The sequence below is a fragment of the Heterodontus francisci genome, chromosome 34, assembly GCF_036365525.1.
Source record: "Heterodontus francisci isolate sHetFra1 chromosome 34, sHetFra1.hap1, whole genome shotgun sequence".
In the NCBI taxonomy this organism is placed as follows: Eukaryota; Metazoa; Chordata; class Chondrichthyes; order Heterodontiformes; family Heterodontidae; genus Heterodontus; species Heterodontus francisci.
Window position 1 is genome coordinate 9353021 of NC_090404.1, and position 16813 is coordinate 9369833.

At 45.6% G+C, this 16813-nt stretch overlaps 2 gene segments (V, D, J or C); both read left to right on the top strand.

Annotated features, from left to right (window-relative positions):
- The first annotated feature begins 213 nt into the window (after positions 1-213).
- LOC137348489 (T cell receptor alpha variable 1-1-like) lies at positions 214-1590 on the top strand. The segment is given in 2 exon segments: positions 214-1011; positions 1178-1590. Coding segments are annotated over 2 exon segments (420 nt in total).
- A 5819-nt stretch (positions 1591-7409) lies between these two features.
- LOC137348490 (T cell receptor alpha variable 38-1-like) lies at positions 7410-8742 on the top strand. The segment is given in 2 exon segments: positions 7410-7539; positions 8262-8742. Coding segments are annotated over 2 exon segments (387 nt in total).
- The last annotated feature ends 8071 nt before the right edge of the window (positions 8743-16813 follow it).

Sequence of the window (16813 nt, forward strand, 5' to 3'; positions counted from 1 at the left end):
ACAGCAACCAGTGGTAAAGATTCAGTATCTCAGGATCCGTCTGAATTAACGGTTCAGGAAGGACTGACCATAAAACTGAACTGCAGTTACTCCACACCCAGTGACTTTCCCGACCTCTACTGGTACATCCAGTGTCCTGGGGAAGCTCCGAGATATTCACTGAGGAGATACGGCAAGGGACAGTGAGATAGGTCTTCAGATTTCCCAGATCTCCTGGACCAAGACAAGAAAACGGTTCCTTTAAATACCGCCGGGGCCCTTGTCTCTGACTCTGCCGTGCATCACTGTGCGCTGAGCCTCACACTATTGCAGAGGCCCGGTCAGTCCGGACAAAAAGCAGAAATGCACTCTCACCGCTCTCTCTCTCAATCAGATAATAGAAAGGAAACCAAACTTCAAAGATCAATTCTGCCGAATGGCATATTTCTGCGCTACGACTCTATGTCATTCTGTGTAATAAGCCCCATAATATCAGCTGTGGATGGTTCCCAGGGTCCTTGAGCAGTTCTTATAATGGGAGGCTCCGTCATTGATACCAGTGCAACAACAATTATTTCCCCTCATTGCCACCATCTCACCGACTGACCCTGTTAAAGGGCCAACATTGGATTTGATCCCCGTCCAGTTCTTTGTTGTGAGCAGAACAATGTTACTCTGTTCCCTGCTCCTTGCTCTGATGTTATGAATTGGCGAACAAAGGATCTGTGAGCTGATTGGTTGGATGAATTGGAGAACAAAGGAGCTGTGAGCTGATTGGATGAATTGGAGAACAAAGGAGCTGTGAGCTGATTGGATGAATTGGAGAACAAAGGCGCCAACTGGATGTGACCTGTTCACTCTTCCAGCAATGGACCAATCGGAAGAGAGACCGGATATTACTCAACATCTTCCCAACCCTGACTGAAACAATTACAGGTTCAACCCGTTCTGTTCAAATCCGCCATCAACTCTCTGCAAACATGTTGGTTGTTGCTTTGTATTCATTCCTCACAGCTACAGCTCTCTTAACTGGTAAAGTTTACATGTTTTCATTTTTTCTTTTGAAGTATCACTGACATAGAAAATCTACTTTTTAAATGTTTCTTTTCTCTATTTACGACGGATTCTGTTACATTTATATTAGTTGTAATAAAGTGATAATAAAAGCTTAAAGTTCTGTATTTCTAAATTTCTGTAGGTGTTCGTTGTGCAGACTCGGTCTCACAGGAGCCGGGTGCAGTGATGCAGGTTGAAGGAGACTCGGTGACCATTAATTACAACTATTCGACCACTGCTAATTTCTATTCCTTACAACTGTACCGTCAGGACCGGGATAAATCCCCCCTAATCTTAATCTACATCCCTTCTGCTGGAGAGGTTTTCAGAGCAGAGGGCGTGGGCAATCGATTTTCTGCATCTCTCGACACTTCGAAAAGTGAGGGGAATTTCACCATCCGTGACCTGCGGCTGTCTGACAGCGCGATGTATTACTGCGGGCTGAGAGACACAGTGACAGGAACCAGAGGGAGCCTCGTACAAAAACACTGCCTCAGTGTGACAAGGTGAACGGAATAGCAGGCAGTGTGGGGTGAAACACGGAGTGTCAGTATTTATCACAGGAGAGTTTATTCATATAATAATCTTGATATTAGTTTCATAAAAATATATTTGATTGGACTGTTCTTCCAATCTCTGTTTATTTAATGGACACCTTAACTTTCAAACTTAGTGGAGCAAATATCAAACTAGTACTCAGTGTGCGCCAGAGTCACAATCAGACCTGGCACTCTAGCTAGTATGAAATGAACTGAACAGAGGGGAGACATTCAGTCACTTCATCGAGGAAAAACCCTTCAGAACAGCGAAGTCTCCTCAGAACTGTGAGGCCGACAAACTCAGGTCCTAATCTGCGATGGAAGCCCGGTGTGCTGACTGTACCAGTTGAGAATATTTACTGAGAAGTGATGTAATGATGAGGAGCGGTGTGAGACGGTCCCGCGTGATGCTCCCTGAATCTGTAACTCCGCAGTACGGGAGCTCTGTCCAAGCAGAAATACAGATCCCCGCCCCACTGCACGACTGATCCAACCAATACCAACCAGGGAACAGCGACATTAATCTCTCCAGTAACACAGGGCAGGTCAGAGTGAGAACAGAAAACGGAAGCTGTGGGTGGGGGACACCGCAGAAACAAATGGAGTGAATTGAAAACTCTGTGTAAGGACAGAAAGCGCGCGGCGCCGCTCAGCTGCACTGGGAGCTGATGGAGCGGAAATGGTGATGGTTCCATCTCTAAATGCCTCTTGATAAACTGTCACTGCTCACTGATCAAAGCATTGTGTTAGGGATGTTTTTCGAGAGCAGTATGTTGAGGAACCGACTAGAGAACAGGCTATTTTTATATCTAGTATTGTGTAATGTGAAAGGGCTAATTAATAATCTTGTTGCAAAAGAACCTTTAGGGATGAGTGACCATAATATGATAGAATTTTACATTGTGTTTGAAAGTGAGTTCAATCTGAAGCCAATGTGTTAAATTTGAACGAAGGAAGCTATGAAGTTATGAGGGGCAAATTGGCTGAGGTAGATTTGGAAAATACATTAAAAGATATGACAGTACATAGGCAATGGATAGTCTTTAAATAAAATATTACATAGTTTACAGCAACTATACATTCCTTCAAGGCACAAAAACCCCAAAAGTAAAGGCAGTCAACGTGGAAATCAAAGGAAGTTACGGGTTATATAAGATTAAAAGAAAAGGTCTATAAAGTTGCCATAAATAGTAGTAAACTTGAGGATTGGGAGGATTTTAGAATACAGCAAAGGAGGGTGAAGAAACTGATGAAGAAAGGGAGAATAGAATATGAATGTAATCTTGCAAAAACATCAAAACGGACTGTAAAAGCTTCTACAGGTACGTAAAAAGGAAACGTTTGGCTAAGACAAATGTGGGTCCATTACAGGCAGAGTCAGGAGAATTTATAATGGGGAATAGAGAAATGGCAGAGAAGCGAAATGATTACTTGTGTGGGAGGACCAAATGCAGTATTTCCAAGTTCGCGGATGACACAAAACTAAGTGGGAATGTATGTTGTGAGGAAGATGCAAAGCGGCTTCAAGGGGATTTGGACGGACTCAATAAGTAGGCAAGAACGTGGTAGATGGAATATAATGTGAAAAAAATGTGAGGTTGTCCACTTTGGTAGGAGGTACAGATGTGCAGAGTATCTCTTAAATATTAAGAGATCCGAAAGTGTATATGCAGAAAGGGACCTGGGTGTCCTTGTCAATAACTCGATGAAAGCTGACATGCAGATGCAGCAAGTAATTAAGAAGGTGAATGGTATGTTAGCCTTTATCACAAGAGGATTTGAGTACAGGAGTAGCAAAGTCTTACTTCAATTGTAAAGAACCTTGGTTAGACCGCACCTGGAATACTGTGTGCCGTTTTGGTCCCCTTACCTTAGGAAGGATATTATTGCCATAGAGGGAGTGCAACGAAGGTTCACCAGACTTGTTCCCGGGATGGCGGGACTGTCCTATGAAGAGAGATTGGAGAAACTGGGCCTGTATTTTCTACAGTTTCGAAGAATGAGAGGTGATCTCATTGAAACTTACAAAGTATTTAAAGGGATAGACAGGGTAGATGCAGGTAAGATGTTTCCCTTGGTTGGGGAGTCCAGACCCAGGGGACATAATTTCAAAATAAGGGGGAAGCCACTTAGGACAGAGATGAGAAGAAATTTCATCACTCAGAGGGTTGTGAATCTTTGGAATTCTCTACCCCAGAGGGCTGAGGAAGCCCAGTCATTGAGTATGTTTAAAGTAGAAATGCATAGATTTCTAAATACCAATGATATAAAGGGATGTGGGTATAGTGTGGGGAAAAAGGCATTGAAGTGGATGATCAGCCCTGATCGTATTGAATGGCGGGGCAGGCTCTATGGGTTGAATGGTCTACTCCTGCTCCTATATTCCTCTGATTGGGAACAAATAGCTTGGGAACGAAAAGATAGGATTACATGCTATGGGAAGCAATGAGAGGATTTCATCATTATAATGTAATTTTTTGAGATACAAATGCGACAGACGTGCTTTTATATGTGATCAAAAACTCTAAATCCCCTCAATGACCTCGGGTTGACTAGAATCCGCCAGCAGACGGCGCCAAACTCAATATGGCCGTTCTGGAGTCATGTGATGCCAGCGCCAACGCCAATAGGGATCGCAGCCTGAGTGAGGTCACAATAGGACCGCCCCCTGCAGTGTGTCCGTGGAAGAATGAGCTGAACAGGCACGGGTTACCTCTGTCCCTTTCTCAATCTCTGGCTCATTCCATCTCAATTCACTGAAAGAGATTCAGTCAGACATGTTTCTGATTATACTGGAGGCTGTGTTGGACAGTAAGTACTGGATTAGTTTAATCAAGGCAGTTTAGCAGATTCATGCAAAGAGTTTGTGCAGGAACGTAGTACAATTATCAATCAGGACTATCCGCATGATGGGTAATGGGAGTTTACACACACTCACAGAAATAAACTTATCTTTAGTTAGATCTTGTTTAACTGCTTGTTCCTTTATTCCCCTATCTTTACAGGCGGAATATATGTAGATATACTAACATAATTTTCGGTGACAGGTACGGTGGCGGGGTTCGATACAGTTAGATTGTGAATTTTCAGCCCGGTTATTAACAACATGCAATGATATCGGTAGAAACTGGCACAGTCTCCATGCTAGAAAATGAGCAAAATACCAGCACTGACGGGAGACAAAACACCAGGACAATATCAGGCGGCTTTTGACACGTCTAAAAAGAACGGTTCCCTCAATATAAGCGCTCTAGTGTGGAGGGCGGGGCGCTCATTACTGTGCGGTGAGGGACAGCATCAGATAAAACAAAGGTCTCATACAAAAACCTCAGCGACTATTTACCGCTGCATTGAGTCTGGATGGTAACAGTTAACATGCCTCTGGTGAGATGTTACCGGAGTGGCGAGGCGCCTGTTTCTGTCTATTTACCCATCATCTGCTGATGATCTGTAGCACAAGCACTTCACAACAGAACTCAAACAGGAATATTGACTTGGTGTTAAACAGCCCGCGTGAGGCGAGGTTACCGGGAATACCTTCAAGGCGTCATTGTTTACAATTATTTTCCAATACTACCAGCGTAGCTCCTTCTTTCATTCTAAATTCATATTTTACGTAATTATCTCTCTCTCTCTCTCTCTCTCTCACACACACACACACACACAGTATATATAGTTAAGAGCGATAGACCAGCACACAGAGCGGGGCACATTCATACAGAACACTTCGAACAAATCCCGGGTTGCACTATTTCTCTCTATGTTATCACAAATCTTGTGTCGAACACACCCTTCCTCTCCAAAGAGGGATTCGCAAATGCGAATTGGATATGTACTTGAAAAGGAGAAACTTACAAGTCTCTGGGGGACAGCAGCGCAGTGGAAATAATTAAATACCAGTACGGGCATGACGGACGGAATGGCCTTCTCCATTGCTATAGGATTCCATGAAATGAGCTCAGAAGGAAATTAAAGAGCGACTTGGGGGCGACATCGACCCCAGGAAAACTGGCATCATTCAGTCTCTGACTAATTGTGATTCTGGAGCGATTTCCAGGAGACTCTCGGTCCTTATTAGTGATTAAACGTCATTTACTACCCCCGGTTAACGCTAAGGGTAGCTAAGTACTGTCTCTGTAAAATCCCTCTGCTACATGCAATGAACTGAATAACTAAGCGAGGGGAATAATGTCCCCGTTCATTAAATACAATGAATCGCAAATCTTTCTACGAAGGTTTCCGCTGACCCCTCTCCAAACTAACCTTAAATATGTTCTTTGCGAATAAATTGTTGAAAAAATAAAGAGCTTACAATTTCGCTCCAAATACTGTCCAGTGGAATCTTGACTGAAACATTTCTCATGTTGCCTCACACACAGCGACCACATCAATTCCTCCTGTTCCCTGATGATGTAACATTGTCAATAACGGATATGACATGGCGGCAGAGTCAGTTCCCTTTCTATCACGGTCACAGGGTTAAATAGTTCAGCCTGCTGCGGTGCTGGTGGCTGTTTTTGCCACTGTAGAGAAAGTGTCGATGCTCACATTGTGACTCGTGGACAGTGATGTGTTTCTCTATTTATTTCAGTGTGGTTTTAGCCCTCTCTGTGTTGTGTAAGTACATGTGGAATCTGTGTACAAATAAACACTAACAGGTCTGGCTATTGAGGCGGCTATTTGTAAACGTTCAATTTCTCTTCCAGCCGGCAGTGTTAGCGGCGATTCTGTGCATCAAGACTATTCGACCAGGACAGTGCGGGAAGGGGAAGCGGTGACGCTGAATTGTAGTTTTACAACAGATACAGACCCTTACCTTTCCTGGTACCGGCAGCTTCCCGACCGGACTCTGGTAAATGTGTTGTTTATCACCCAATACGGCACATTCCCAGCCGACTTCTCCAAGGACAGTTTCACAGCAGAGCTGAGCACAGAGGAGAGCACGGTTCAGCTGAGAGTTTCTGCGGCGGAGCTGTCAGACAGCGCCGTGTATTACTGCGCTCTGAGAGCCACAGCTACACAGCTACACAGCTCCGTGTCCGCCCTGTACAAAAACCTCAGCACACTGTGTGTAACTAGAACTGTGTGTGACTGCACCACCCGCTCTGTGATGGTCTGAATTGGACAGTTATTCTCCGGATAGAATGTTCCCGCAGTGCAGCTCCCATTAGCTCCAAATAGAGGAGTCAGATTTCAGATTTCATTCACTCTATAATGAGGAATCGACAGGCGAAAGCCTGACAAAGTTTAGTAGGCCAACTTACCGGGTAATGTGTGTTAAATTGCAAGTTTCCCCTATTCACTACCCATGTACTTTCCCGTTCTGTTTGGCATGTCGCTATCACAGAGACACCAGAGGAAATCTTCCCCGTGTGTATCTTCAGCAGAAAATTAATGAACCCAATCCCCATCAACTAGCTCAGTCTGATTAATAACAGTGAGTGAAATAAACTGAACATCTTCATCTACATTCAACTCCTGTCTTCCTTTCTTTGAGAGGACTTCTCTCAAGCAAACATAAAATTTTCTCTCAGGTCAATTGGAGATCAAACTCTCTCTCAGATCAATTAAACATGAAACTGTGTTTCAGATCAATTCGAGATCAATGTGACTCTCTGGTCAATTAGAGATCCATCTGCCCACATTTATTAAACTTTTTCTTTAACATTTCAGTTCTCCGAAATAAACACGAACTTGTGGTTAAGGAAGTGACATCAGACCAGCCAGAGCCAATCCTCTCAGACTTTTCTATTTGACGCTCTGCAGGAAGTGACGTCAGACCAGCCAGAGCCAATCCTCTCAGCTTTTTCTATTTGACGCACTGCAGGAAGTGACGTCAGACCAGCATCAGCTCTTTCTGTTTGATGTTCTGCAGCTTTCTGAGACGCAGAATGTCCCTCGAATTCCGAAGCAGCAGCAATGCGGCTCCCTGTTCTCGCCGTGCTCTGGTTGACATTCATAGTCGGTAAGAAGATTCAAGCTTTAAAAAGGGATCAATTGCTACGGAAATAAATTTGAAAAACGGTGTTCATGTTAAACTTGTGAGGACCACAATTGGGGTATGGTGAACAGCTCTGGTCTGACAACAAGGATGTAGAGCCACAGGATAAAATGCAAAAAATGATTTACAAGGATGACGCCAGAACTGAGAAGTAATATATATCAGAAAACACTACAGGCTGGGGCTCTTTCCTCTTGTAAAGGGAAGACTGGGGGCAAAGGATAGATGTCTTTAAAATTATGAAGGTGTTCGACATGTAGAACTGGAGACGGTGTTGCCACTTGTGGACGATATCAATACAATGGCTCATAAATATAAGAGTAACCAAAATATCCACCAGGGAATTCAGAAGAAACTTCTTTACCCAGAGTGTGATGAGAATGTGGAACTCGCTACCACAAGGAGGGGTTGAGGTGAATTGTGTAGATGCATTTAAGCGGAAGCTGGATAAAGAGATGAGGGAGAAAGGGATGGAAGGATAAAGTGAGATGAGGGGGGTGGGGGGGGGGTGGGGATGCTCTAGGGAAATGTGAACCCAGGCATGGACAGGTTGGGCCGAATGACCTTTTCTGTGCTCCAAATTTTATTTAATTTTGTGAAACACTGACTGCGAATTTTCCCGGTCAGTTCGGTCTGTTTTGAACATTTAATCGGTGATTTCCGCTTTCTTTAACCGTGTGTTCCAGATCTGAGCGATGGAGATTCTGTTACTCAGCGGGAATCCTCGCTCACACAGACAGAGGGAGAAGATGTCACTTTAACCTGCACCTATCCCGGCGATGGTTATTACTTATTTTGGTACCGCCAATACCCAGGCAGACAGCCCGAGTTTGCAGTCCGGAGGTACACGAGCGGCGGTGCTGAACTTAAGGCGGATTTCGCTCAGAACCGGTTTTCTGATAGAGTCCAGCAGTCAGACAAGTTGTACCGATTGACCATCTCGGAGCTGCGGCTGTCTGACACAGCGGTCTATTACTGTGCACTGAGTCTCACAATGATGGGAACGAGCCACAGCCTCGTACAATAACTGCCGCAGGTTTCTGGGTCACAGCTGCTGTCTGCTGAGGGCTGTTTATAACAGCGGCTCACACACTGACACGTGAATACATTCCTGTGCGGGCAGAACCCGAGCACAATCCACATAAACACCATGTAAAATCATTCACATCGAACACTGATTCAGTCTGATTATCACATTAACTGTGTGAGGGCAGAATTGTCTGTTGTTTATTTGTGTATCTCTGGGAATTCACCATTCACATTGAGAATACAAACTCCAGCAGGTGACCTGGAACTAGTTATATCCGTGCACCGGACAGGATTAGAAGCTGACGGATAACGGTTAATGGGCTAATAATCTGTAAGGACAACCATGGTGTGTTCTAGGCACCGGGCCAGAGGCTCCGAAGGGCGACTGAAACCAAAAAGGCGATGAAAAAAGGTATCAAAAGGTTGCGATAGTGAGATACAAACCGTGAAGAGGACATTGTGCAAAGACTAGAAAACGGCGTGGAGACTCACTAAAGAGTAATTTTAAGTTTATTTACCGGTTTAACGTGTTCATTATTAATTTAAAAAATAACCTGAAGACATTGGAACGCTGTCAAGTTAGCAAGGTGTAACTAAAATATAATATATACAATACATAAAAACTCAAAAACGTGAAAGATGCGAGTTTGAGTCAGTGCAGAGCAAGAGATCAACACTGCTCCCAAAGGAAACGGATAATATCAGTTCTGCTGTATCTATTGCCTTACCTGGTAAGACGCTTAGCAATCTGACTTGTTAACTGTGCTTTGTTTTATACTAGCTACAACTATTCAATTATCACAACCGTTTTGGTGTAGTGTCCTTCAGAATATCGTACAAAAGAAACTGATAAACAATAGCTCTCCGGATTGAAAGAAAAATACTGGGGGAGATTCTGATGGTTGCCACCAGATGGCAGCAAACACCGCGTAACCATCCCACAACATCTGTCTACAATTGATGATCTCTGCCAGTATTCTGCAGGTCACGCACAGTGTCGCCCATTAACTGCTCAGCTGAGGTTCCTGAAGATAATTTCACCTTCTGGCAGGCCTGGGACTTGTCTGTCAGAAACTCGGTGGTTTAAAATTTTCTTGTGCCCCTAGACCGACTCCGATTAAATTGGGTAGTTCACTTGTCCTCAGGGAAGTGGATTCTCCAGCCTGTCTCTGTCAATCTCGATAGTCCGTCGGTGTATAATATAGACTCAGGTCACTTCTACAAATTCTAACACCCATTCTGTCAATATTCGCACAATCTGGTTTAAGATGATCCAGTGAGAAGTGTGAAATCCATTCGCACCACAAAACATATCCTTTGCCGAGTTATATTTCACCTTTGGATCTATCTCAGTTATTACATGCACTCGACACGATCTCTGTTTATATTACACTGGACCCTGTCTATGTTTAAATTACTCTTGCCCCTGTCCTTGTTTATATTAAACTAGACCCAGTCTCAGTTATAAGCACCCGACCATTTCCTGTTCCTATTACACTAGGCCCAATCTCACTCATTGCTGCACGAGACCATGTCTCTGTTCATAATACAGTAGACACTGTCGGTCTTTATGTTAAAATAGACCCTGTTTCAGTTATTACTGCACTAGACCCAGTATCTGCTTATATTATAATAAGCCCTGTCTCAGTAATTTCTGCATAAGACTTGCCTCTGTTTATGCTACATCAACCACTATCTTTGTTAGGACTAGGCCACGCCTCTGTTTATATTACATTAGATCTTTTCTCTTTTGTATCACTCCAGGCCGTATCTCAGATATTACTACACTAGACCATGCCTCTGTTTATATTCTGCAGTACATTATCAGTACCGGTGCAGTGAGATGGAGAGTTTAAAGATACAGAGACAGATACCAACCTGACTGCAAGTCAGTGACTCTGAATTGCCCTCATATAACAGAGGCCTGTCACTCAAACCCCGCTCTGCTCAGCCCAGGGCCCCTCACCTACCAAGTAACAGCTTTCTGTATTCCAGACTACGTCCCCCAGGTGTGATAGAGTCCACGGGGCGTTGTCAGTATCCAGAATGGTTGTGGTGGGGGCCGTGGGGTGTGGGGAGTGGCTTCTGTCATGTGCCTGTGTCTTGAATGGTTCCTTCCTGGGCCAGTCTGAGGCCTCTGCTACTGGTGTCCGAGTGTTAGCAGGAATGAATCTAGAAGAATCACTCGACACTCAGGTCTGCTCCAATGTCAAACAGTTTATTGAGTTACGCCAGTGGGGAGCAGGTCACTGGTCTGTCCAGATGCCTCTCCACTGAACAAAGGAAAATCATCAATACTTATACATTTTCAAACAGTTACTCAGCCCATCCCGGCTGGACATGGTCCAATCACAACGATTATAGATCATATACATTGATTATTAGAGCCAATAGAAGTGGTTACTAGGCATAGAGAGGCTGCATGACAGGCCCATAGGCAGATAGGGGATTACTCATGATGTTTCCATTCCCCCTTATCCATTATCCTTGGTTCTCATGTACGCATAACATCTTATCTTGACCTCATTACAGGCTGGTACCTTTGTCAGCATTCCACAAGGACATCTGCTTTGTCTTTGTTTAAGTTTGGATTAGTCAGCTCTTGTGTGGAATGTGGTCAAGTTAACTAAGCCCCATGATGCCTTGCAACCTCCTCAATGTTCTTTAAGATTATATGTATCTACTTACTCAAATAACATTTGAACTATATGTATTACTGCAGGTGCCTCTGCGCTTGGGAATACCCTACAGCAATCCCCCCTTTCGGTAGGGAGACTAACCCCAGTCTCCTTAACTGACACCATTCAATGTTGTTGTTGTTGTTGTTATTTTCTTTAACCCTTTAAACTCGCCCGGTATTCCCTGCCTCGGACGTGCTGGCCAGTCACATGATTTCAGGAATTCCGGTCGTGCTACATCACATTAATGTGATCCAAATGATTTAGACGCATTGTCTCCCTTGCCTTTGCTCTAATTTTTATCCTCCTTCGCCGCACATATCGCCTGCATGGTCGGCAGGCCAGTATGCCCCACGTTACAGCCAGTATCAGCTGTACCCCAACTAGCACATGAGAAATTATCCGAATCCAGGGGTGGATGTTCACATTCATTCCCCAATCCCAAATCTTCTTCCACCAGCTCTGGTTCTGCAGTTCTGTGTCCGTATCTTTCTCTAGCTTTTTGATTTTTGTCTGCAGTTGGTGGTAGAGTTTTACGGATTGGCCCACCCTGAGCCTTAATTCCCTTAGTACATCGGCCAGGTGTGGGATGGGGACTGGTTCTGGGTCCTCGTAATCCTGTAGGTGGTCATGGAGGTAATCAGTGACGTTGATGGTCTCGGTACCTCTACGTCGAACCTGGATAATTCGGGCTTGCCCTACACTGACGGGTCGTAAGGGCATAAAGCAAAAGTTAGGAAACGGGATAGGGCATTGTAGATTATTGTAGTGGTAGGAACTGTCTGTAGTGGAGACTCAATATTTCCCTTTACCACCGTATCCTGTTCTTGCGAAATGCATGATTTCTACGACACAACCGTCTGTCTGATTGAACCCACATTCATCCAATTCTCCCTGTCCCACTGGGTGTGGACATACTGCTTGCATCCTGGAAGGGAAATTCCATATAGTGTATTGTTCCTGAGTATGGCAGAGGTTTCAGTTAAATAGTAACAGAGGGGGGTGCTACCCTGTATGACCCCAATATTTTCCAATTGGTAGTGGGGAAATGGCCCTGAGTCCCATGTTACTGTGGGGATCATCAGAACTACCCCCACTCTTTGCCCAATTCACAGTCTGGGATGACTGGATATACTCTGGTGAGTCCTTTCAGTGTACAATTTTTTTTGAGAGATACAGCACTGAAACAGGCCCTTCGGCCCACCGAGTCTGTGCCGACCAAGAACCACCCATTTATACTAACCTTACAGTAATCCCATATTCCCTGCCGCCTACCTACACTAGGGGCAATTTACAATGGCCAATTTACCTATCACCTGCAAGTCTTTGGCGGTGGGAGGAAACCGGAGCACCCGGCGAAAACCCACACGGTCACAGGGAGAACTTGCAAACTCCGCACAGGCAGTTCCCGGAATTGAACCCGGGTCACTGGAGCTGTGAGGCTGCGGTGCTAACCACTGTGCCGCCCCTTTTCTCTCTGCTAATCGAGCTAAATGTGGGCTGTCTATCCAATCGGGCACCTCCCCCCTTTGGATCTGATCGAGATTGTGTCATATCTGTCCCATAAGCGTGGCAGAGTTGGCCCTGCCTTAGCTTTCCGGCATCTTCCTTTTCTCTATCTATGAGGTGATTGATGGTCTTGGCATGGGCTTCTAATATCGTAATTCCATCTAATTGTATTCCCATGCCCTCCTCTCCTAGATTGGCCTGATCTGCCTGATTTTCCTCGGCTCTGTCTAAGAGTTCCTTCATTACTCCTTTAAGTCGTTCTACCTTCTCATTTAGGCCTTGTATGTCCAGTGAGTTTATGACGGAAGTACCAGTATTGACTCCGGTAGCAACATCGTTAACTACCCCCCTCTTTGTTCTATAAAGCTGATCCTGGCCTCGAAATCTAGTGGCACCCATGGCATCGGCAGCCTGCTGCATTACAACCTTACTGAATACACTGTACATATTTCTTGCCTGTTCTGTACAATATCCCGGCATTTGTATTCCGGAGATATTGATCAGAACAGGCACAATTTCGTGTTTAACATTATCATATAATATTTCACCTTCGTTAAAGAGTGCAATTCCATTCTCTGGTCCTTTAGTCACTGTAGGGCATGGCAATGTCTCGGGTTGGGTGGTGGTTATTACGGGGCGTGGTGTCGGAGGGGGAGGAAAGCATACATACAAAGATAACGCTGCGGCTCCCACCTCCTCATAATACCCACATAATCCCACCCCCTTTCTATAGGCAATCGTGGGCTGAGGTCCGGTGGGTGGGGCGCATAATATTCCGAACGCACACCTATCAGGTTTCTTTACTTCCTTTCGCAGGATACAGCTGACTCTTGCTGCATCAGTAGAACATTGTATGCACACTTTATCTTCCCCGGAGCGAACCTGTAGCCATGCATTAAAATAGGTTCTACCTTTACTCCAGTCTCTGGTTGCTGGGGTACATACACCGTCCGTGAAATTATACAAAGCCCCATAGTTCATGTAGTCATGTTCCTCTTGTGTTTGTTGCAGCTCCAACGGTGCGTCAGCATTCTCTCGTGCTTCAGTTAATTTCAGAGTTCCTAGTATCACCAGCCCCCCAGAGCTGAAAGATCCATCGCTTTGGATTCTTAATCTGGGGGTTTAAACAGAATGACCTGGTCGTCACCAGGTGTTAGTTCTAAGTCTACTCGTTTTCTCATCTGTATGGATCGGAAAACATCTATGGCTAATGGTTAAATTCTAGAACTGCACCATCTCTATTTCGTCCAGTTCGGGTCTGTATTGTTGGATTTGTATTAGTGCGCGTTGTGCCCGGGCCCGTGCGGTGGCCCATTCGAATATCGTCCAGATTCCTATTAATATCACCCGAACATTCCATCCTCTAATGTATTCCACCACGCCTGGTATCGCTCAGCATACCAAGCAGTCTCCATGATGGGCACTACCTCGAGTTCAGCCATCGTCCCTTTGATTATATCTTTTCAGTTGGGACCAGTGTTTCCACCGGTCCCTTCCTTTCATATCGACACATACACAAGTATCACTAGTCATGATAATATCGTACGGTCCGGTCCATTTCGGGGCGAATCCCGCCTGTTCGGGGGTGACCCGTACCAAAACTCTTTCCCCTGCTTGGGGTGTGGGTTGGTTAATTTTAGCCCTGTTCTGTAACTCTAAGTCCCGTATACTTTGCTGATCCCTTACTTCCCGTCGTAATTCCTTTAAATGTGAGTCCAAGTGTGTTATGTACTGCCTGATTCGGTCCCGTACGGGTCCCATATCCTCCCCGCCCACTATGATGTTTTCAGGAAGTTGCATAGCCCTTCCTGTCATGAGTTCGAAGGGGGGTGGGGGGGGGGGGGGTCAAGCCGGGTTGTTCGGTTTGGCATGGCTCTGAGTCTCATTAGTATACAGGGTAAGACATCTACCCACCCCTTCCCGGTCTCGGAGATGGCCTTCGCTATAGCTGTTTTTAAAGTGTGGTTCATTCGTTCTGCCATTCCTGAACTCTGTGGGTGGTAGGGGATATGGAAGCGCTGTCGGATTCCCAATAACCCACAGGCTTGCTTCATGACCTTTCCTGTAAAGTGGGTGCCCTGATCTGAATCGATCTGAAGGTGCACCCCCCCCAGGGCGGTATTATGTCGAAAGCAAGAATTCGTCCTACGGTGGAGGCCTCGCCAACCCGAGTAGGGAATGCTTCAACCCACCGAGTAAATTGATCAATGATTACCAGACAATACCTTTTCCCCCTACTGCTGGCTAAAGGTCCTGTAAAATCAATTTGCAAGTTCTCCCATGGGCCCTTAGGTCGGGTTTGATGCCCCATTTTTACCTTTATGTGTCTTCCCGGGTTATGTTGTGCGCATATTATACAGCGTTGGCAATACTTCACTACGTCTCTCCCCATACTGACCCACCATCAGTCTTTAGTCAAGCGGTTTAGCATTCCATCACGCCCGGTAAGGTCTGGTTCATGATATAATTTGAGTAATTCGATCTGTATGGAAGATGGGGCGACCACTCGCAATTCTTTCCGCCACACCCCATCTCTCCCAATGACTGCCCCTTGACGTTCCCATCGGGATTGCTCCTCTGAGTCCGCCTCTTCCTGTACTTTTCTAATATTTAATTCTCCCGATCCTAACACGGCTACTTGAATAACCTGTGGCGCAGCCACTTCTGCGGCATTCTGGGCTGCCTGGTCCGCCAACATGTTCCCCTGTTGTTCTTTACTTACGACCTTCTGGTGTGCTTTAATTGTTATTACGGCTGCGGCGGCTGGGCGCTTAGCTGCTTCCACTAATTCTCGAACCACGTTCTCGTGTTTAATGTGACCCCCTCCCGATGTTACACATCCTCGTCTACTCCATGCGGTGTACTATAATCGTGTACTACCCCAAATGCGTATCTAATGTCGGTAAAAACATTCACCTGCGCGATTTCCTTCTGCTAACTTCAAGGCTTCTGTTAGAGCCACTAATTCAGCGATTTGGGCAGATATTGTTCCTTCCAGCCCCCCCTTGTGAGAGAACTGTGCCCCTTTGGTCTACCACGGCCCACCCCGTATGAAACTGCCCATTTATATATCGTCGAGATCCGTCAACGTAGAGGGTCACATCGGGATCAGTGAGGGGTTCGTCTTCGATTTCTCCCTCTACCTCTTGATCTATTTCTACCCGGCACTGGTGAGGCTCCCCCTCGGCTATCATCCCCTCGGCCGGGTTGAGTCCTGTGTCTCTAATGATTTGTATTGATTGATCTTTAGGTAACAGTACGGCCTCCCATGTAGCCCATCGAGCATCGGACACTGTTTTTAATCTCCCGGTATTTAACAATTCTACTATAGTATGTTTGGTGTGTATGATTAGTTGTCCTGACATGGTGATGGGCTCGCTAACCTTTGCGGCCCATGCTGCGCAGTCAAGGGCAGCTACACATCGGCGGAGTCCCCTAACTATCGGGGATTCTTGTGTAGAGTAGTATGCCACTGGTCTCATCTTCCCTCCCCTTTCCTGGGTTACTACAGCGCTATAGAATCCCCCATCGAGGTCGTAATATATGTGAAATGGCTTAGTCATGTCTGGCAGCCTGAGGGCTGGGGCTGCCAGCAGTTCTGCCTTTAATTTACTGTATGCTTCCTCCTGCTCTTCTCCCCATTCCACTTGCTCCGTCCCTGGTTTTCACCCTTTTATTAGGCGTTGGATAGGCTCTGCCAGGGTAGCGAATTGGGAAATGAAATTTCTATAGTAATTAAATAGGCCCATCACTCGTCGCACCCCCCGCACTGTTAAAGGTCGGGGCATGTTAGAAATTGCTGTCTTGCGGTCGGCAGGGAGGGTTTTTGCCCCCTGACTTACGTCATGTCCTAAGTATCATACCCGGGTCTGGCCAATCTGTGCCTTTTTTGGGTTAATTTTAAATCCCGACTCCTCCAGCGCCCTCAACACCGTTGTCAGGGCCCCCAAGTGTTCCCGATTAGTCGTCGAGGCTGTCAGGAAATCATCTACGTGCTGTAAGATCGTACTATTGTATGGGTT